Source organism: Sorex fumeus, unplaced genomic scaffold, assembly GCF_029834395.1.
Source record: "Sorex fumeus unplaced genomic scaffold, SorFum_2.1 ptg000122l, whole genome shotgun sequence".
Taxonomy (NCBI): domain Eukaryota; kingdom Metazoa; phylum Chordata; class Mammalia; order Eulipotyphla; family Soricidae; genus Sorex; species Sorex fumeus.
In genome coordinates this window covers 14,937,503-14,960,253 of record NW_026606179.1, presented here as the reverse complement: position 1 = coordinate 14,960,253, position 22,751 = coordinate 14,937,503, and the positions used below count along the sequence as shown (strand labels likewise).

Genomic DNA, 22,751 nt, shown 5'->3' with positions numbered 1-22,751 from the left:
CCTTTACATGAAATCAAGCTGCCAGTCCTCCCCTGGCATTGAATATTGTTGTTAGGAGGGGAGACCGAAGATTTGAACAGATCACTTATCACTTAACTTCCCGTTAGTCGGCGATTTGCTCGAGTGGGCGCCAGTAACGTCTCCATTTGTCCCTGTCGCGTGCTAGTGTAGCCCAATGGCATCTGTTCGCTCTGGGAACATGAAGAGCCTCAAACTGATCGTTCATGATCTTGACGAAGAAGTCTGACCATCTGGTAGGTGAGCGGCCATGCGGTCTTTTGACATGCCGTGGAATCCAGTAACAGCTCTAGTACAGCGGTCGTCTTTAAATCTCATTATGTGACCAGCCCATCTGATTTTTGACACCTTGGCAAATGAGACAGCGTCCCTGATTCTTGTTCGTTGACGGATGTCAGAACTCCGGATTTTTTCTCTCATTTGAGTGTAACGTGATATTCCAAGCATAGCTCTTTCTATTCTTCTTTGGGAGACCTGAATAGCGTTCTCATCCTGTTTGCGTAGGGCCCAGGTCTCTGAGGCATACGTTAATGCAGGAAGAACAGTGGAATCAAAGAGATGTGCCTGGAGCCGGAGGTTCGTCGTCCTCTTAGCTATTTCTTTGACGTTCTTGAAGGCGTTCCAAGCCGCTCTCTTCCTCCTGCACAGCTCAAGTGCCAGGTCATTTGTCATGTTGACTTCTCGACCTAGGTACACATAGCTGTTGCATTCAGAGATGGTCGTTCCGTTGAGAGCGAATGGGGCATCAGGAACGAGGCTGTTTATCATAAACATTGTCTTCGTAAGATTCAGCTGTAGTCCTACCTTTCCACACTCACGGGCAAAGTCGGCCAGCATTTGTGCCGCTTGGCTGATGTTTGGTGTTATTAAAACAATGTCATCAGCAAAGTGGAGGTGGTGTAGTTGCCAACCATCTATCTTCACTCCCATTCCTTCCCATTCCAGTCCTCGCATGATGTTCTCAAGGGTGGCACTGAAGAGTTTCGGTGAAATGGTATCACCCTGCCAAACCCCTCTCTTGACATCAACGATCACTTCTTTGTAGAATCGTGAGATCCTGGTAGTGAATCCGCAATACAGCTCACGGAAGATCTTGATGTATTGGGCTTGAATGCCCTGATTAGCTAGGGCTTCAATGACCGCTTCCGTCTCAACAGAATCAAAGGCCTTCTTTAAATCAATGAACGTTAAACAGAGCGGCATCTTGAACTCCCGAGAAACCTCAATGAGTTTGGTTATTGTGTGGATATGGTCGATGGTGCTGAATCCTTTGCAGAACCCGACTTGCTCGCATGCTTGTCCTTCATCTAGTGTTCTGCCAATCCTATTTAGGATGACTCGAGTGAACAACTTGTAGATGACAGACAATAGGCAGATCGGGCGATATTTGCCAATGTCATGGCATTGAACAGTAGTACGGTCCTGCGGGTTTTCCATTGGGACGGAACCTTGCATTCAGACAGGTAGCGAGTGAAGAGCCGAGCCAGTGTATTGATGAGTACTGACGGCAGGTTCTTCAGGTGTTCATCCTCCAGAACAGCAATGGAGAAGATTATCCATGACTTCTACTCAAATCTCTTCGATAGCCATGTCCACTTGCCAACATACCAAATTCCACAGGATGGATATGTCGTTCCTAACGTTCTCCGTTCCAAAATCTGACACGCCATTTCGTCAGTAAAGAAACAAACAGCACCCATTGAACAGATGGTGATAGCATATTGAACAGATACTGTTAGGAGGGGAGACCCAAGATTTCCACTAGGTTTATTAAAAGTACAGAAAGGACAGTTCTTAATTACTGCATTGGTTCATGGGTTAGAAATTTTCCTTGTTTGGTTACCCACCCATCAACTTTCCATTGGAGATCTTGCTCCACTGCCCATTCTTCATCTTCTGCAGAGTGTTTTGGCTTAGAGGAAATAACTCTCTAAATGGGGTATTAATTCCACAATGGAATAGGAATCAAGAACTGTTGGGAAAAATTTCTGTTCTCTCCAAATGACTACATGTGTTAACTAAGAATGAATACTTAGAAAAAGTTTAGATATCAACTTCCCCTGTGGGAAAACAATTGATCCTGCACTTTGAGCTGAGGTCCCCCTGGTAAAGCTCTGGCTTCCACTTTTCTGGCCAGTCTGGTGACAGCATGTATAAAATTGAGTTTTTTTGTAGACTAGAAAGTTTACTTACTGAATTATATAATTATTAAATCACCTATGTATAACTAGAATCTGATTTTCACAAAAGAGGCTAATTGCAGAAATATGGTTTTCTCTCCTCCATTTTAAATTTACCAGACAACTTAATAAACCTGGCTTGTCCTTTTGTACAAACACAGCACAGTTGATTCCATTTGGGGTACCCCATTATTTACTGAGAAGTTCAAGGGTTGGTCAAAGACAGAGCAGGAGACACACCAATTATGGCATTTAATGTTTTTCCTCACATCAGTGCTACCCCAGGCTCAGCCACAGGATGTGAGGATCAAGTCTCACGATGAACTAGAGGTAGAGCCTTCAGGTTGAACTGGTTGTGGCCTCAGGTCTTTCACCCTCTGTAGGCATGTCTTGGTAGTCAGGAGTCTATATCATCCCCTCTTCAGGCCTGGGAGAGATCTCAGCCTCCAGTTTTTGACACTGAGGGGAGAGCCCAGGCTGAGTCAGTCATTGCAGATTTCCAGCATCCTAATTTTCCATGGCCCAGATGATGCCCAGTCCTTCCTTGAGCCGGCCTATCTTGAGGGTCTCCCTGAGGTTTGTAGGGTACTTGAAACAGCAAATGTTAGATACCTGCTCCTGTAATTTAGACCAATTCCTCATCTCTCCCTGGAAGAGGGCTTTTTGGGTCCCATAGCTGGTTTTCCTGTCTGCACCAGAGGTAGGCCCTATTGCAGAAAGGAAAAACGTTTGTCTGGGTTTATACAAAGAAACATAAAACCATGAAGCATTAAAAAGAACTAGCTAAAGGTACAAAGGGGAGAAAAGCAAATATTTCATCTTACTCACATGAGATGTACCCGTTTGCTATAGGTCCTAGTCAAAAGAAGCATTAAGTTCTGTAGAGATAGAATATATAGTTTAACAACATCATGTCTAACTCATTTAGTTCCATGTTGAAAACTTTGATTTCCAATTGTCTAAGAGCACTAACTTATGTCTAACTCATTTAGTTCCATGTTGAAAACTTTGATTTCCAATTGTCTAAGAGCACTGTAATAGGAATCTGGACACTAGAACAATTCTGCAGATATAATCAAAAGAGTTCTTATAACAGTAAGGTTTGATCACAGTTTCTATCTTAAAACACAACCTTCCACTTACACATTTCTTGACATACTAAAGCCTTCTACACATTCCTTTTCATCCTGTCCTGTTCCTCAAAATCAGTTTCACTCTAACAGAATTCCTTTCCCCTTTTTCACTAGTGATATCTCCATCCATCATCTTTTTTACTTAAAATATATACTTATATTCCTTATTTTCAGATCACAGGTTTTAATCTTGTTATTTTACTGAACTTAATGTAGCTTGATCTACCAATAAATTTGGAAAGAAGTTTGCTTTCATTATCTCATTTAACATGACTGGGCTGTACGCTGCAGTACACTTCCAAAAGTATAACATCAGTCTTTTAGATATTCAAAAGGTTTACAATGCTCACAATGAAAGATTTTATAACAGAATTCTAAATCCTAGGAAAATACAGATAAAAGAGGGTTAAAAGACTCACAAGATTCATATATTTCATTTACCTACTTATTCCTTCAATCTTTGCCCACTTCATCACTTCTAGTGAACTGCATTTTGTATTTTATTCTATTAAATGACTTTAACCTCAATTTTCATTTAGCACAGAGGTAGGGCATTCGCCTTACAAGTGGCCAACATGGCTGACCTGAGTTCGATTCCTCCGCCCCTCTCGGAGAGCCCGGCAAGCTACCGAGAGTATCTCGCCCGCACGGCAGATACTGGTAGAGCCTGGCAAGCTCCCCATGACGTATTCGATATGCCAGACACAGTAACAACAAAGTCTCCAATGGAGACGTTACTGGGCCCGCTCGAGCAAATCGACGATCAACGGGAGGGCCTTTACCTTTACCTTTTACACAACTCAAATAGTCACATATAAGTTTAAGCTTGTGTTAATTTTTGAACAATCCTTGCAAATAAGATAATATAGAGGAAGGGAACAAAGTTTTAGATTGTCTATATTTATCTAATAAGAAGGTCAAATATTCCTTCTAGGTTTCTGTTTCATCTCCTAATTTTTTTTCATAATTCTTAAGAGAAAACTCTTCTGCCACAATACTTTAAACTTTAAATTCCCTTTACCAGAAAAACAAATTTTGTTTTCTGGATATACTCTATTCAAAATGCATTCAAAACTTTTAACATTTAGATATTAACTTCCTAACTTCAAGCCTGTTATCAGCATAACACTGATCGTCTCCATTCTATTTTTTCTTTTCTTTTTTTTTATGTAGGAGTACTGCTATTTATTCAGCCACTGATTAGTTGATTGAATTGGGCATGAACTTGACCTTACTTTTTTTTCCATAGTTTTATTTATTTATTTTTCGTCTTATATTTATTTATTGAATCACTGTGGGATAAGTTACTAAGCTTTCAGGTTTATGTCTCAGTCATACAATGATCAAACACCATTCCCTTCACCAGTACTCACATTTCACCACCAAGAACCCCAATATACTCCCGCTCCCACCCCACCCAATGCCTCTGAGGCAGATGATTTCTACTTAACTCTTCTCTACATTGATTACATTCATCATTTCAACAAAAGATGCACCATTATTATTTAGAATTCCCCCCCCCCCCCCCAACAATCAGAATTGCTGAAAAGGCATTGTGAAATACTTTGTTTTCTATAGCTGGTTATGAGAATCATATAATGTTGTGCAGCCGCTATTGCGGCCACACAATTTTGGATTTCTGCAAAGAGTCAGATAATTTAGAGACTGGTTTCTGTGCATCTGGTGTTATGGCTGTGCCATAGATCTGCTTATGGGGGCTAACTCAGGATCTAGGTAGGGCGTGAAGGAGACGAGCCGGCACCACCCCGCTTCTGCTGAGACTACAGTTGCCCCATCACCACTGGCTCATACCCGGCTTTCCAATAAGCTCTGAGGAGGCGGCCGCCTTGCTGCCAGGGGGAGAAAGGCAGAAGGGAGCAACACCCTTTCCGTCCCACGGAGGCATGGCACCGTAGTTTAACGCATGGTCCATTCACTTTTCTGCCACAAGGTGCCGGGCTCTGGATTAAGTACTTTTGCCTCTGGAGCCATGGCCGTGTATGCGGTCCAGATGCATTTATGCCAAAAGCTGCTGGGTTTCAATATTTGTTTCTGAATCTCTGGGATCATGGCCATTAATCAGCTTGATCAGGTTCAAGAGAGGCCGTTTGTAGGCGGCGACTCGAGGTCTCGCTGAGATGGGGAGAAATGGGCCGGTTCCACCCCCATCTGGTGAGGCCACCTGTGTCTCAACACTGCAGGCCCAAACCTGATTGTCCTGTGGCCTCTGCAGGATGACGGTCACCAGGCCGCCAAGGGGAACAGGCCAAGGCACGAAACCTATTCCCACCTGGAGTGGCCCAGCGCCAGTAACCTACTGCAGGAACAGGACATATTTCTGCCAAAAGCTTTTGTTTTCCGAAACTCGTTTCTGAGCCTCTGGGATCATGGCTGTTAAGCAGTTCAATCAGGAACCAGAGAGGCCATGCCTCCAATTATATAGCTGAGCCGGAGGTGGTTTGTGGGTGTGTCTCCAACATACTAATTTTGGCCATTTATTTTCTTAGTAAACTTTGCCCCAAGTTTTTGGGGTCTGGCCAAAGGCACAGCAGCAATTTTCGGGTATCTGAAAGCCTGACGGTGCCATCAGGTTGCTGATGCACTCACCTCACAGGTACAGATTTACCTGTTGGCAGCACCATACCCCCATCAACTCCATTGTTAGCTCTCATTTGACTCATTTAAGATGGGAGATGGGATTGGGGGGGTGGCAGATGTGTCTGTTCAGCTGCAAGGTCACCAAAGCCAGTTTTCTGCTATTTTGATCTGAACCTGGTCTGAAACTTCTGCAAGAAAACCGGGTATCTTTAAAACTTTTATGAAGGCACAATGCTGTGGCTTCAGACTATCAGGCTGACATCTGAGATTAACTCATTATAACACTTTGCTAAGTAGCTCTAGAAATTTGAGTTACCAAAAGTCTCAAAGATCAAATAAAACATTGATAGGATACGTTTTGCAACCAATTTTATAACTCTAGAAACTCATGGTTTTAGACCAAACCATTACACTCTGAACCCGTTTTTAGGTACCACAATTATTTCAATTATCATTCTAACAATCCAATGAAGATGCAAGCAAATATATATATATTGACATAACATCATAATAAAACACTTGAACTGCCAATGTTCATTAAAAAAGAGAGAGAGCTTTGTTTTAATGGCTTCTGTACCTCTGTTGTTTGTAAGAACAGCCTAATTTTTCATTAAGATTAGTAGAGGTTTGTAAGATAAAGCCTTGCATTCTCTGAACTCCAATTTAACTTTAGTTTCAGGCTCTAGTTCTGCAGCTCTTTCCTAGATCGTAAGATTCCAAAGATCAAAAAAATTTTCAGTTGTTAATAACCATTAATGTTTTTCCGCAAGAAATTAGATTGAGAATATCAAATTCTCTGTCCAAAAAGGAACAAAACAAAACACCGAAACCTTTTAAATTATTGGGTTGTTGCATATCATTCTGACCTCTTGTGATGATGCTTCTTGCCCAAGTTTAATGATTTCTACTTCTGATTTACACAGACAGACAGACAATGGACTGACTACAAACACCACATGCACATATGCACATATTTACAGTTGATCCATTGATCTGACTCTTCAAGAAAGGACTTACTGTCTTTATTTGACTTAATTTTAAAAGGTCTTAATTATCACAAATCCTAAGATTTTTACACCAGATCCTTTAACAATTTCACAATTCAAAAATGATTTCAGACACGGAAAGAGGCCATTGCTACTCAACAACCTTTAAATAGCAGCATAAGAGAGCATTTGAATGGTCAATGTTTATGAAAGCATGAGATGTAACCTAATTTCTATCTATCTCCTCACTGTTTTGCAACACGCTTGTTTTTAACCAGGCAGGGGTCTCTCAACCAGTTCCTGTCAGACCAGAATATAAGGGATCTGGTCCCGGTATCCTCCTGGTACTGGAAAGAAACTTATACCTTTAGCTTTTTAGAACGGCCCCCAGCTCAAAAGTACCTTAAGTGGGTCAGCCAATGTTGAAGGCTGCAGAACAAGCCAATTCTGCAAAACAAAATGTTTTATGTTTATTCTTTTTAACCTCCATGGGCTGATTAGGACCTCTGTTTTTAAAATTCGAGAAATGATCAATAAAAATAGACTGGGGTGGGGCTGGAGCAATAGCACAGCGGGTAGGGCGTTTGCCTTGCACGCAGCCGACCTAGATTCGATTCCCAGAATTTCATAGGGTCCCCTGAGCAACGCCAGGAGTAATTCCTGGGTGCATAAACCAGGAGTAACTCCTGTGCATCGCCGGGTGTGACCCAAACAGGAGAGAGAGAGAGAGAGAGAGAGAGAGAGAGAGAGAGAGAGAGAGAGAGAGACTGGAGTGTTGTCTGTCCCTGGTCATGTTCCTAGGGAGGAAGTGAGTGATTAATGGTCTGAAAACAGAACTGAGACACAGACTCAAGACATATGCAGGTACTCAAATATGCCACGAAGAAGATAGACAAATATCTGCCACTAGTCCTCAATGCACTGTATCTAACCCCACTCCTCGGGTGGTCTGTCTGTGACCAAGCTTATTGAATGGCGTCCACCGTACTGGGGTTTCTGGGAAATGGTGGTGGGCACTGGGGAGGTCTCCCACAATGCCCAACTGGCAATTTCTTCCTATGCTGGTCCTCTGTACTCGGGCCCTTCCTCCGACCCGCCTGTCAGACACTCAGATGGTCAGTCTGACAAACCACCCTTCATCCACCTCTCCCTGAGATGATCTTCCTCAGCAGCCTCTCCCCAAGGTGACTGTCACACAGCCACCTCTCCCTGCGATGACCTTCACTTAGCTGTTCCTTCCAGGGCAACCTACCCAGTGAAAACTCCGAGATTCCCCACGGTGATGATCAGCAAGAAGAGTGGGGGCCACATCGTGATCTGGGGGTCACAGCACGAGCCAAAATCCCGGAGGACGAGCCTCCATATGTTATGTCCCGGGAAGGGAGTTTCTCCTTCACATTGACCAGACCAGATGCAAGGATGCAAAGGCAAGGCCCCTTTATCACTAACTCGAGCTAGGGTCCAAGTCTCATCCAACACAGTGGAGTGTTGACAAGGACCCAGACTCTGAATTCTGAGCAGTTTATATAGGGTTTGGGTACATAACAGCATTTTTCTAGGAATTAGCAGTACATTTTCAATCCTGGTCCCTGTCCAGTCCCGTGACTCCACTCCTAGGCCCTCTCTATTTGGCTGGGCACCACTGCCCATACTCCCTACTCTGATAGGCTATTGCCACGGGGCTGTTTATCTGCCCAGTGTGATATTGTTTCCTGAGAAGTCAGAATTTTCTGATATGGGAAACTGAAACTTATGCCTGCTGAGTTTTGGTCTTAAAGTGGAGCCTATCATGGCTCCTCTTCAGTCTCACACCATCCCCACCATCTTATACAGTCTCCAAAATACTATTCAGTGTCATTCTTGAGCACAGAGCCAGGTATAAGCCTTGAGCAACCCTGAATGTGACAACCCTCTTCCCCAAAGGAAAACAAAACAAGAAAAAGATGTTGCTTTCCCCCAGCCACACTAAACGGTGGGATGGGCACCCGGAATGCCCATGTGCCCCAGATTACTGAGGTCAGAGTCGACTGAGAATAGAGCCAGAACCAAAATAAGGAAAGTTCCTGCTTTACCCCCACACTTGGGGCTCCCAGATCTAGTAAAATCTGATGGCCGTTTTCTAGCCTTACTGGGGCATTTTCAGTCGCTATAATGACGAGAGCTCAGCCCCAGCCCCTGGAAAGGCCTTTCTGAGAGTCCAGGCAGGGGCCTCGGGTGGAGTTTGGGAGCATCTCACGGCTGAGGGGTCCTTCCCCAGGGACTCCCCCATCAGAGACAGTCCTGCTCTGCACCTCCTGGGTGTCTCTGTGCTTTCCATTGGTCCTCACCTGGGATCAGGACTCTCATGGCTGCCTGGCCCATCCCCAGGTCATTGGAGACGCGGCAGATGAAGGTCGTGTTGATGGTCTCCTCAGTGGTGTGGATCAGGAGCCAGGAGCCCTGGGGTACAGCAGACAGGGGCAGAGGACCTGTGCTCCTAGGGGAGACAGGCGGGTGAGAACATGGATTCTGTTGGAGCCCAGAGTGACAGGGACTGAGGAACTCTAGCAACTTGCCTTAACCCAAGTTGGCAGGTACCTGGAGTCCCCCCGACTCTCCCTCTCACACCCCTATTACTGCTCAGTAGGTCCTGGGACTCACCTTCAAAATCCATCCAGAACCTTCCAGTTCTCAGGGCCTGTGTGGCCTCCACTCTGACCCCTGTCCCCTGGCTCATGCTCCCCCCAACGTACACCTGGTAGCCTGAGAGAACTTGATGGAACAGAGCTCCAGACCCTCCTCTGCTCAGTGACCCAGAGAGCTCCTGCCTCAGTGAGAGGAAAGCCTCTCTTTTCCTTCACCTTAGAGTTTGGGCACCCAGAACCTGTCCCCCAATGGTTGGGAGTTAATCCCTAGACTCCCTCCTCAGACATGATTGTCCATCCCCAGCCTCCCCTCTCAGGCATGGATCAACCCCAGGACTCACGTGCTCCAGTCATAACTCTTGGGCTCTGGGTTGCTGCGGGCGTCACAGGTCAGTTTGGTCTCCCTGCGGCTCTGCTGCCCAATGTCATCATAAAGGGCGATGGAGACCTGGGGGGAGTCTGCTGGGGGGACAGGGACAGACACAAGGACAGGAGCCCTGAGGGGCCAACACTTGAAAAGAAGAGCCCCTCCCACAATTCACACAGGCAACATGAGGGGCAGCTGAGTCTGGGCAACATGACATGACCCTGAGTCATTCGGGATGTCTTGGAAAGGGTCAGGGTCTTGTTCTCACTTTAGTGACCTGGGGGCAGATGCCAAATGCTCTCATGATCTTGAGGCCCATATCCTGTTCTGTAGCATCACACTCTTGGGAATTTCTGCTCTGCTCCCTCCTGCCAGTGCCAGCATGTGGGGTGCTGCAGGGGATGATTGAGGGAACAGCTGGGTCTAGGGTGAGCCCCTGAGCCTTGGTCAAAGCAGAGGAGCTCTAGGTGCCCCTCCCCAGGCAGAGCCTTCTTGGCTTCCCAGCAGAGACTCCTCCCTCCCTCCTCTGACAGCCAAATGCAATGTCAGGTCACAAAACAAAACATCCTAAAACAACTGAGCAAGCTAATTGCCAGCCAGCCAGGGAGACTGAGGAACCAGAACACCCTGTTTGACTGCTTGTGGGCTTGTGCCCCCTAAAAGATGTCCATCCATTGTTCTTTCTTTTCTCTTAAGGTATAAGCCTGATTGCATTAGAGTGAGTCTCCTCCTGGCAGAGGCTTCCAGAGCCATGTCTTGTCTTTGTCTGTCTTGCCTTTCCATATGACTCTGCCTCCTCATTCTCCCCTTAGGGACTGTCCTCCTTCTCTGTCCAGTGCACAATGGGTGGGGTTGGGTGGACTGACATGGACAGCTCTCTTGCCAATTCCGTGGACACAACGTGTCAGTATGACAGCTGCAAATGCAGCAGAGCATGTCCTGGCATTTGGGAAAGACAGGCTGTGAGGGGTGTAGATGACAATAGGCTGGACTAGTGCAGAGCATGAGTGTGGATCCTCACTGTCCACACTGCCTGCCTTCTTCTACTCGTGCTGTCCACAAACCCTTAGCACACTGTGACTCCAGAGAACACAAAGATACAGAATTAATGAGTCAGCACAGAGTTGAGCAGGGAATCTGTGGCTCACAACCTAACATGCTCGGGAGGTGTAAAGACGATTAATGCTGGGAACTCGAATCTTCCTCTTCGGATGCTTTCACTGTCTATATTCTCAACTAGTGTGGGGAAGCTGGAATCATCTCTGCTGCTCCTATAGGCAGCGCTGGGGTGGGCGTGGAGACATAAGAACCCCTTGAACAGAAGATCTGGCCTGCAGGTGATCTCTGGGACTGTGTCAGACAATGTTTTTGTGTCAGACCATGCTAGTTGCACACTCCATGGGTGGACACTCAGGATGGGGCCCGATGTGACCCACATCTGTCTTTACTGAGGGCCCTGATCTGGGCTTGCTAATGGAAATGAGACTGAGGGGGGTGGGACCAGGCAGATGGTTTTGGGGGCTGTGTAGACAGTCATGGGGCAGCAGGGAGGCTGTGGGGCAAGTAGGCAACCCGCGAGGAGGCAGTAGAGATGGTATCAGATAGATGGCAGTGAGATCAGTAAAGAGGGGGACAGTGTAGACCCTTCCCCTGTAGGGTCAGTGTAGACAGGGCAAGATATGAAGGGTGTGCATGGAGTCAGGGTCTCATCAGTGAGTGTAGATGAAACAGGGAATAATGAGAAGTCCCCTAGCTTTGGCCAAGACCACTGTGTACACAGTGGATAGTGCAGTGTGGCCCAGTGACCAATGTGGGGAAGTGGTTTTAAACACTTTTGCACCTACAGACCAGTGAAAATAGAAATATTTTACCAATTGCTAAAGAAGAAATTAAAAAACATTATATTTTGTGTATTTGTTCTTAATCTCTTATCATAATAAAACTCTATATTTATTTAACTTAGAAATAAGCAGAAACCAAGCAGTAAACCAAATGCTACTGACAAGTCCTAGTGAATTTTCCTGTGCCCAGCAGAAAATTTCTGTGAATCAGCACCAGTCTGTGGACAGGGTTGGAAAGCGCTAGTGGAGATGCTAGAAAGGGGCGCAGGAATGGGCTAGGAGCTGAGCAGATGGGGGCAGCAGGGTGCCAGAGTGGACAGCCCAGGGCAGAGAGTAGTTGAGGCAGTGTGTGTGGACTCTGCTGAAGGTGCAGGTGTAGACAGTGTGGGAGTTAGTGTAGATGGCAGTTGGGGAGGCAACAGGGAATAGGAGTATCTGTGATGCAAGAAGTTGGAGAGACCCATGGTGGCAGCGGATATGGGTTGTCCCTTCCCGTCTCTCCTGCTTGGGTCCTGGCTATTACACCCACGATCTGCCTCCAGCCACCATCTCAGCGCGTTAGTGGCCTTGATCCAGAGACTCCCGAATGAATCTCAAAATGGATCAGCTCCCTACAGAGATGTCTTTGGAGCCCAACAATTTACAATTTTCGAATTTCAGAAGCATGATGTCGCAAAAGCCGTCACGTGCCTTCTCACAATATTTATAATAAGCAATAGAAAGTAAATTTTCTAGCATCTGCCCCTGGCAGGCTTGAATGGTGGTGGGAAAATTTGAGCAAACCATAATGCTTAAAAGTAGAGAGTATGGGAGAAATTATCTGCCATAGAGGCAGGTGGATAATGTGCACTGAGGGATGGGTGTTTGATCATTGTATGATTGAAACTCAAACATGAAAGCTTCTCAACTATATCTCACAGTGGGTTTATTTAAAAAAAAGTTGGAGGCAGCAGCGAAAGGACAGTAGTGGTGGTGACCCAGGTATAGAAAAGTCTTGATGTAATGGGGGTGTTGTTGGCCCAGGTGTAGACAATGAGGGTGGGTGTGCTGGTGTAGGTGGTGGGGTCATAGCAGTGCTGCTGTCACTATTTTTGAGGCAGGAACTGAGCATGCGCATCTCAGCTCTCAGCCTTTGTCCTGGATAAACTCAGGGCCTTGGGAAAAGTTACTCCAGGTATCCAGCCTGGCTCGAATAACTGCCCCAGCCCAGGCAAAAACCAAACCAACAAATGCTCCCCTCCCCCACCAGCACCCACAAAAGTCACCAAGATCCTCTGCAAGAACTGAACAATCTACTCTCTCCCGACCCACAAGGACCTATGTGCATCTCCAGCCCCACCATTGTTGTTTTACCTCCTTGGGTCTCCTCCCGCCCCTTCATTCTCTGAGTCCTTCCCTCCCCTACCTACCTGCTAAGTCCCACCCCTCCAACAAGCCCCGCCCACTATCACGCCCTACCGGGACCCCTACCCCTTGCACTCACAGAACACACGGAGCCAGGTATGCGCACTCCCCATCTGGGATGTGCTGATGTGGATTTCGCAGGTGTAGTTGGCTTCATCCTCAAGGCTCAGCTTACGAATCGTCAGCGAGGCATCCAGCAGGTCTGCACCCAACCTGGCGGCCTTGAACTCCAAACGGTCGGGCTCCGAGATGCTGGGGCCCCGCTCCCAGTGGAATTCGGCCACAATTCTGGAGTACCCCAGAGGGTTCAGCCGCTTCCACCTGATCTGAGTCACCCACTGCATTTCAGACTCCAGAGGCTGCAGGTGACATGGCAGGATCACGGTGCGGCCCAGTCGGCAACGCCTTTCGATGGGTGCCAGCACGACCACCTTCCTGGCTCCTGTGGGAGAATAGGGAAGTGTAGAGGGGCTATGCTGAGGGGTTGCAGATCCCAGGACCTAGATTATGATGGGGAGAGCCCAGGGAAGTCAACAGGATAGAGAGTGTGCGGTAGAGGGTTAGTTAGCTGGGGCAGGGTGGGTAAGGGGACCACATCCGTGTACTTGGGTGCATGTGACCAGACTTTATATAACCAACTTTCCTACATTTTAAATTATGTAAAAATAATTGCAGTAAAAAAGTTCCATGTGGGGGACCAGAACTAATCCAGAGGGTTGAGTGCTTGCATTGATGCTTGACTGACCCAGGTTCAATTCCCAGCATCCCATATGGTCCCCTGGGCTCACCAAGAGTGATCTCTGAGTAGAGAGCCAGGAGCAACACTTGAGAATTGCTGGATGTTGCGAAAGAAAGAAAGAAAGAAAGAAAGAAAGAAAGAAAGAAAGAAAGAAAGATGTGTGGATGGAGAGATAGACAGTAGAGCAGGGAGGCCACTTTCCTTGCACCTGGCTGACCCAATATTGATGCACATCATTCCATATGGCTCCCTGGGGACTGCCAGGGGTAATTCCTGAGTGTAGAGCCAGTAGTAACCCATGAGTTTTTAGGGTGTTGCTCAAAAACAAACAAACAAGAATTCCAGAGATCAGAGCACTAGTGGGACTAGGGCATTTCCCTTGCAACTGGCTGATTCAACCCCCAGCTTCACATTTGGTCCCTTGAGCACTGCCAGGTATAATGCTTGACTAGAAAGCCAGAAGTAAGCCCTGATTTCCACCAGGTATTGTGACTAAATGACCCAAAGTTAGCAAAAAACACAAGTTACTCAAAAGAAGAACCAAGAAACAGGTTGGACACTGCAGGGATGCAGGGACCCAGGGGCAGGAAACCTTGAGAACAACCTGGGAATAGCCGGTGTGCTCCAGACTTCTTGACTACTCTCTCACCCCACAACGGTATGGCCCAAAACCAGAAATGTAAAATAAGAAAGAAAGAAAGAAAGAAAGAAAGAAAGAAAGAAAGAAAGAAAAAGAGAAGTAGAAAGAGAGCTCTGCTGGGAGGCAGCAGGCTGGTTCCTGGGTCTCTCTGGTCCTTTCCTAGTTAGTTAAAAGGGATGAGCATTCCCGTGTGCTCCCACAGTCAGGGCTGTTCCAGGAGTTCCACCATCTCAGCCCTTAGTCTCCCAGCAGCTCCCTGAGCCAAGATCCCTCCAGCCCATACCTGTTCTTTCCAGAGGCCAGGACACGCCTCACCTTCACTGCACCTCACTTTTGCCGTTTCTCTGACTTCTGGGACTGGGGAGTGTGTCTCTCACACCATCACCCGTGGATTCTGGGGACACGCCCACCAACAGGGCAGTGAGTGCTCACTCCCCCTGTGCTGTTGGGGGCCTGGGTGTAAGAGGAGCCCAACACAGGCTTGGAGCAGCTTGGTGGGGGCCGAGAAAGCTGGTTTCACTTTCTCTTCCTCTAAGAAACAGGGATGTTTCTCTGGTACATTTACACAATGGAATACTATGTAGCTGTTAGAAAAGACAAAGTCATGAAATTTACATACAAGTGGTACTACATGGAAAGTATCATGTTAAGTGAAATGAGTCAGAAAGAGAGGGATAGACATAGATAGATTGCATTCATCTGGGGAACATAAAGTAACAAAATAGGAGACTAACACCCAAAAGTGGCCGAGATTAGTACCAGGAATTTTTCTCCATGGCTTGGATGCCAGCCACACATGCTAGGGGAAAAGGGAGCTCAGATAGAGAAGGGAGCACCAAATAAAGGGTGTTGGGAGGATCCTCCCAGGATGGGAGAAGCATGCTGAAAGTAGACTATAGACCAAACATGATTGCCACTCAATGCCTCTTTTGCAAACCACAACACCCAAAAGGAGAGAGAGAACAAAAGGGAATGCCCTGCCACAGAGGCAGGGTGGAATGGGGTGGGAGGGATACTGGGACCCGTGGTGGTGGAAAATGGGCACTGGTGGAGGGATGGGTACTTGATCATTGTGTAACTGAAGCCCAAGCACAAAAATTCGTAAGTCTACAACTGTACCTCATGGTGGTTCACTAAAAAAATTTTTTTAAAAATTCCAGAATAAATGACAAGGTGATTGGCCAAAAAAAAAATAGGGCGACCCAGCACAGAGAAACAACTCAAAACCTGGGTTGCACCCACAAACAATGTCCATCAACACATAGGCTCATCTTTACCAGCCTTGTTCCAGAGACACATAAATAAATCACTAAAGGGATCAACTAGCTCTGATAACGTCTCAGACCCTTACCTTGCTGAGACACAGTGGGTGGGGGAACAGTGTGGGTGAGAGGCACTCTCCGTGTGGGAGACCAACTGACCCTGCTTCCCTGAGAAAGAGGCAAAGTGTCTTTGACCCTGGTACCTGGAATGTGAACCCCTTTGACAGGTAAGATGATGCGCACTTACATGGCAGAAAAGCAAGATATGTGCAAGGGAACTTGGCTGGAAAGCAGGATATGTGATCTTTTGGCAGAGAGGCAGGATGGCATAAAAACAAGTGCAGGACTTAGGGGATCAATAAAGAGGGTGGCCTACTGCTTTTTTTTTAGCCCCAGAATCAATCAGTTGTTTAACTATTATGTGATTCTGTTTTGATTCTGTTTTATTTTAATGGTATTCAACTATCTTATCTTTAGTGTCTTATTTGGGGTGATCTCTATGTTAATCAGTGAATTGCTTACTTACTGTCTTACTAATAGTCCAATTTTGTAATCTATAGATTGCTTTGCTAAGTGCTTATCTTTGGTTTCTGTATGTGGTTTCCCTGCTAACTTAGCATAAGAATGAGAAGAGAAAGGCGTCTATAAAAAGCTCTGGAAGACATCTTGGGGATCTGCTCTCTTGTTCAAATTCTGGGCAGAGAGAACAGCCACTGATTAGCTAATACACAATTGCTGACTTAAACTTTGCCATGTGCGCCTTGCTCCTTCCACCTATAACACTCGGAGGGGGCAGGGCAATGCACATCCAAATAATATCCCAGCAGCTGCTCTCTTCCATACCCATCACCTCAGGACTCCTGGGCCTCACAATGAACTTAATTCTGCAAAACCTGAAGTACATGGGTCCCTTTGGCTGAAAGTCCCAGTCCTTATGGAACTGGAGAGGGCTACCTCCCCCAACCTCCCTATACTTCCAGAAGCCCCTGCAATCTTGCCCACAAACAGGCTCACTGCTGTACTATCCAAACACAGCAACCGTGACAATCCAGTAGCAGCTCACCAGATTTGTTGAGATGTAAAGTAGAAGTCTGGCATATCGAATTCTCTCGGTAGCTTGCCGGGCTCTCCGAGAGGGGCGGAGGAATCGAACTTGGGTCGGCCATGTTGGCTGCGTGCAAGGCAGATGCCCTACCCGCTGTATATGCCAGACACAGTAACAACAAAGTCTCCAATGGAGACGTTACTGGGCCCGCTCGAGCAAATCGATGATCAACGGGAGGGCCTTTACTTACTTTTTACTTTAAAGTAGAAGTCAACTATTCTGGATAACAAAACTATTAACAGAGAAGCTGAAATTGTAACAGAATCATAATAACACCTCAGACAAGGACTTGATATCTGCTTGATGAGATACAAAAATTTTCACTGGGGCTGGAGCAATAGCACTGCAGGTTGGGCGTTAGCCTTGCTTGCGGTCAACCCGGGTTTGAATCCCATCATCCCATATGGTCCCCTGAGCACCACCAGGAATAATTCCTGAGTGCAGAGTTAGTAGCAACCACTGAGCATCACAGGGTGTAACATAAAAAGCAAAAAAATTTTTTTCACTAATTTTCTTATTAAGAAATAGTTTTTGATCATTCTGTTAGCCCTTCATTGGTAACACACAATATAAAAGAAATTACTGAGGGCTTGCTACAGGGGCAGGCTTGACTGGTGGGATACAATGTTGGAGGGAAGGTGAGAGAGTGTGGGAAGCTGGCCCTTTAACTGACCAAGGGCCTATGTTCCTGTGCTAGGTATTGTTATCTTGACCTACGTGACCTTTGGCAGGTAAAGTCTGTGCTAGGTATGGCTATCTTGACCTACGTGACCCTCAGCAGGTAAAGCCTGTGCTATGTACGGTTATCCTGAGAAAACATCTGTCATGGCTGTAACTGACAATGATTAACTTGGTATAAATTTTTGTAATGCATGGTATGTCAAACTTATAGACTCTGTAACTTTCCTAACCACATATGGGCACGACCCTTTTTGTGTAACTGCATTGTGCTTTTCCTGTACTGATAGGTATTCAAACCCCTGCTGCCCTGAATAAAGTTCTGTTGTGTCCTGTCCTATCCTGTCTGCTGTCCTGTCTGCTCTGTCCTGTTATGTCTCTTGTGTCTTGTGTTCATTCGGTTGGTCCTTCCGTGCACCTACGGATCCTAGAGCCACCTCCGCGGGCTGGAGACTGGTCTGGCGCCCCCCGCCCCCCCCCCCCGCAAGAGAGATGGTAGAATTGTATTGGAATATTGAATGCCTGTAACAATTCATCATATGCAACTTTGTAAATCAGGACGGTGTTTGAAGTGTGTGAGGAGGGAGAGGAGAGGAAGAACACAAGACCCTTCGCGAGATGGGCCCAGAAACAGCCCATGTGTGAACTTCCCTGGGAAAGACTCTGAACCCCCTTCAAACTTCAAAAGATGCTCTGAGTGTCTTGAACGCCCTGGGCTTTAGAGCACCTGGTGCCCAGCACCTGCTCAGGCACCCTGGACCCAGCCTGGACCCTAAGCCCCAGTAACAGGACCTGAGAACATGGGCTGATGGCCTCTCAGTCAAGGACAGTCCATCCCTTCTGCTCTCCAACATTTATAGGGACACTGAGGAGCCTTTCTAGGGAGTCAATGACTCACCCTGTTTTGAGCTGAGGCTAATTTGGGAGCGGTCACCCTGGTCCCTGGAACATTGGGGTGAGGGGCACAGTGAGGGGATCACAGCTGAGTGAATTCTTGCGAGTGGGCACCTCAGAGCCGGATGTCTGGGTGCAGAGTGGAATGGGGAGCTGTGCCCCTTCTGCTGATTGACTGAGCCCACGGGACTGAAATTGCTGATTTCCTGATGGCTGCAGGGGCCCCGCGGGATCATTGATCCTGCCTGTGGGGCTGCAGGGGTGAGGCAAGCACTGTGCAGGGCTGGGAGCCTGCAGGAGCCTGAGGATCTGAGCGCAGGAGAAGGGGTCACTTACCAGCTCTGGTGGGTGCCCAGGGCGGTAAGAGCAGAGGCAGCAGCAGAGTCCGACCCAGCAAGGAGGGCAGCCGGGCCATGCTAGGGGGGTCTATCGGACTGGAGCAGGTGGCCGGAAATCACCTTCGCCCTCGGGGTCCTAAAATCCTGCCCATGATTTTCTCTGTGCAGAATCCCAGGGACAACTGCTGCTGCAGGAAATAGATGCCTAACTAAAGCTTACAAACTGTGGGAGGAATTTTTCACTCATCCCCCAAACACCTTCCCCCTCTGCCCACAGCTTTCTCCTCAGCTCTGCGGCTGCACCACAGCTCACCCCAAGGGACCAGCCCAGTAGCCTGAGGAGGAAATTGGTGCTGGTTCAAGAGAAGAGGCCACTTTCTTTCTTTTTTTTATTTTAGGAGGTGGGGGCAGATGAAGTGATTGGGGTCACACCTGTCTATATTCAGGACTTACTCCTGGCTGTGCTTGGGGACAATATGGGATCCTGGTCATGGAAACTTGGTTAGCACTTGGCAAGTGAAGCTCACTAACCACTGGACTATCTATCCATCTCTGAGAAACCGGACATTTTCTTTTTTTTTTTTTTTTTTTTACTGGAGTTCTTTTTTTTTTTTTTTTTTTTTTTTATTAGTGAAGCACCATGAGGTACAGTTGTAGATTTACAAATCTTTGTGCTTGGGTTTCGGTCATACAATGATCAGATACCCATCCCTCCACCAGTGCCCATTTTCCACCACCATGGATAATATCCCCCCCACCCCCCCCCTCCCACCCTGCCCCTGTGGCAAGGCATTCCCCTTTGTTCTCTCTCTCCTTTTTGGGTGTTGTGGTCTGCAAAAGAGGCATTGAGTGGCAAACATGTTCAGTCCATAGTCTACTTTCAACATGCATTTCCCCTCCTGGGAGGATCCTCCAAACACCCTTTATTTGGTGCTCCCTTCTCTATCTGAACTGCCCTTTCCCCTAGAATACCCGGCTGGCCTCTAAGCTATGGAGTAATCCTCCTGGTGTTGATCTCAGCTATTCTTAGGTATTAATCTCATATTTTGTTGCTTTATATCCCCCAGATGAATGCAATCTTTCTATGTCTATCCCTCTCTTTCTGACTCACTTCGCTTAGCATGATACTTTCCATATTGTACCACTTGTATGTAAATTTCATGACTTCATCTTTTCTAAGAGCTACATAGTACTCCATTGTGTAGATGTACCAAAGTTTCTTTAACCAGTCATCTGTTCTTGGGCACTCAGGTTTCTTCCAGTTTCTGGCTATTGTAAAGAGTGCTGCAATGAACAAACAAGTGCAGATGTCACTTCGACTACACATTTTTGCCTCTCTGGGATATATTCCCAGGAGTGGTATCGCTGGGTCAAATGGGAGCTCAATTTCTAATTTTTTGAGAAACGTCCATACTGTTTTCCAAAAGGGCTGAACTAGTTGGCATTCCCACCAACAGTGAAGGAGTGTCCCTTTCTCGCCACATCCGCGCCAGCATCGGTTGCTTTTGTTCTTTTGAATGTGGGCCAGTCTCTGAGGTGTGAGATGGTATCTCATTGTGGTTTTGATCTGCATCTCCCTGATGATTAATGATGTAGAGCATTTTCTCATGTGCTTTTTTGCCATTCGGATTTCTTCTTAGAGAAAGTTTCTGTTCATTTCATTGCCCCATTTTTTGATGGGGTTGGATGTTTTCTTCCTGTGGAGTTCAACCAGTACTTTGTATGTCCTTGATATCAACCCCTTGTCAGATGTGTATTCGGTGAGACCCAGACATTTTCTCATGCTGGCTACTGGTACTAAAAATCACGTCAGATTTCATTCATTCATTATTTATTTATTTATTAATTTTTTAAATTTTTTAATGTAGGAGTACTGCTATTTATTCAGCCACCGATTAGCTGATTGAATTGGGCATGAACTCCACCTTACTTTTTATTCATTTTTTATAATTTTGTTTATAGAATCACCGTAAGAGCAGTTACAAAGCTTTCAGGTTTAAGTCTCAGTCATACAATGAAACACCCATACCTTCATCAGTGTCCATTCTCCACCACCAAAACCCCCAGCATACCCCCATCCAACACTCTCCCCCTAAATGTGGGGCAGACGATTTCCACATTACTCTCTCTCTCTCTCTACTTTGATCACATTCAATATTTTGACACCAGACCCACCATTATTATTTGCGATTTTACCCCAACACTAAGATCTGCTGAAAAGGCAACAGTAGACCATTTGTTTTCTATTACTGGTTAAGAATAACATATGATGTTGCATGGCTGCAGTAGTGGCCTCGAGATTTTGAAATTCCAAAATTTTAACACTTAAATCTGGAGGGAAGCGGGGTGAGCTGCACGCACAGCAACGCGGACCCCCCTTGGGCCTCGCAACGGCGGGCGGGCACCGCAGTGTTCCGCGGGCTGCCTGTCAGGGGCACGCGTCCCCCCCGGGAAGCAGGGTGAAACAGTCATGGTGTTCTTTTGTGTGTGTGTGTGTGTGTGTGTGTGTGTGTGTGTGTGTTTTGGGTCACACCCAGTGATGCACAGGGGTCATTCCTGGCTCTGCACTCAGGGATTACTCCTGGCGGTGCTCAGGGAACCATATGGGATGATGGGAATCGAACCTGGGTTGGCTGTGTGCAAGGCAAATGCCCTACCTGCTGTGCTATCGCTCTAGCCCATGACCCCCTAAAAAAAAAAGAGCAGAAAATTAAAGTTTAGTCCATCGAATACACCCTGCTACGGGGAAGCAGATTGAGGGGGGAAATTGTAGTTTCTTCTGTTGCTTTTCAGAATGGATGGGACAAACAAAATCAGAGGCAAATGATTTCAGGGCACATCCTGATGATAGACGCTTCATACGTGTTTGACTCCCCAGAAATGGAAAGCGCTCTGTCAAATCCCCTATGTTTCAAAAATTATGAATGGAGAAAAAAAAGAAACAGATGATTTTAAAGTAGAGGACCACGCAGAGAGGTAATGGCATAGGACCAGCATTTTGTACATATTTTTAAATAGATGTATGCAAATATTTCTATTGTCTACTGTATATATGCTTGTATGTAGTGATTATGCCCATTAGTGCAGAGTCTCCTGCCTCCGCGCCTGATGTCCTCGCTGGGGCCCCTTGGAGGGGAGCGGGTTGAGTTTTCCTCCCCCCCACCGCCCCCGACCAGGGCTCCGGCAGGTGAAGACCTCCAGAACCAGCCACCACCATGCTGAGACCACTCTCCACACGCATGAAGGTACCGGCAGAGGAACAAAGGCATGCGGGTCCCGGGGCTGAGATCTCCAAGCCTGCTCAGATCGGGGCTGAGCATCCTCCACCCAGATCGTCCAAATTCCAGTAGGCGGGGGTCACACCCACCAACTGGCCCCCTGGTGCCATGTAATCCCATCAACGGCCAAGACTCAGAGACTATAAAACCCAGCTCCTGGAAGATATCTTTTTATCTCATTCTTACTTTGGACAAACTTGCAGGCTACCTAATGTAACCTGCCCACATGGGAGAGTCTGGCAAACTCCCCGTGGCGTACCCAATATGCCAAATACCAGTAACAATGATGGGTCTCATTCTCCTAACTCTGAAAGAGTCATGAATATGGCACTTTTTAAAAAAATTTCAGGGCTAGGACGAAGGAGACATTACTGAGGCCTGCTCGAGGCAATCGACGAATAACAGGATAGTTGTGATTGTGGTTGTGAAATCTGGAGGGATTTCTGCCAAAAGCTGCTGGGTTCTGAGATTTGTTCCTGAGTCTCTAGGATCATGGCCGTTAAGCAGCTTGATCAGGAGCCAGAAAGACTGTTTGTGGGCGGCGACTAGGGGTCTTGTTGGGACGAGGAGGAAAGGGCCAGCCCCACACCTATCCCATGAGCGTGTCTCATCACAGAGGGCCCAAACCTGACTGTCCAATGGCCTCTAGTGGATAGTGGTCAACGA

The 22,751-nt window shown here is 46.8% G+C and overlaps 1 protein-coding gene across 1 annotated transcript in view; it reads right to left on the bottom strand.

Moving 5' to 3' along the window:
* The window catches only part of LOC130043362 (poliovirus receptor homolog), a 216,961-nt gene that overhangs the window by 46,947 nt on the left and 147,263 nt on the right, over positions 1-22,751 (bottom strand). Inside the window, exon 4 of the mRNA XM_056135616.1 lies at positions 9,881-9,998. Within this exon, the coding sequence (XP_055991591.1) occupies positions 9,881-9,998 (118 nt within the window). The remainder of the gene's footprint in view (positions 1-9,880; positions 9,999-22,751) is intronic.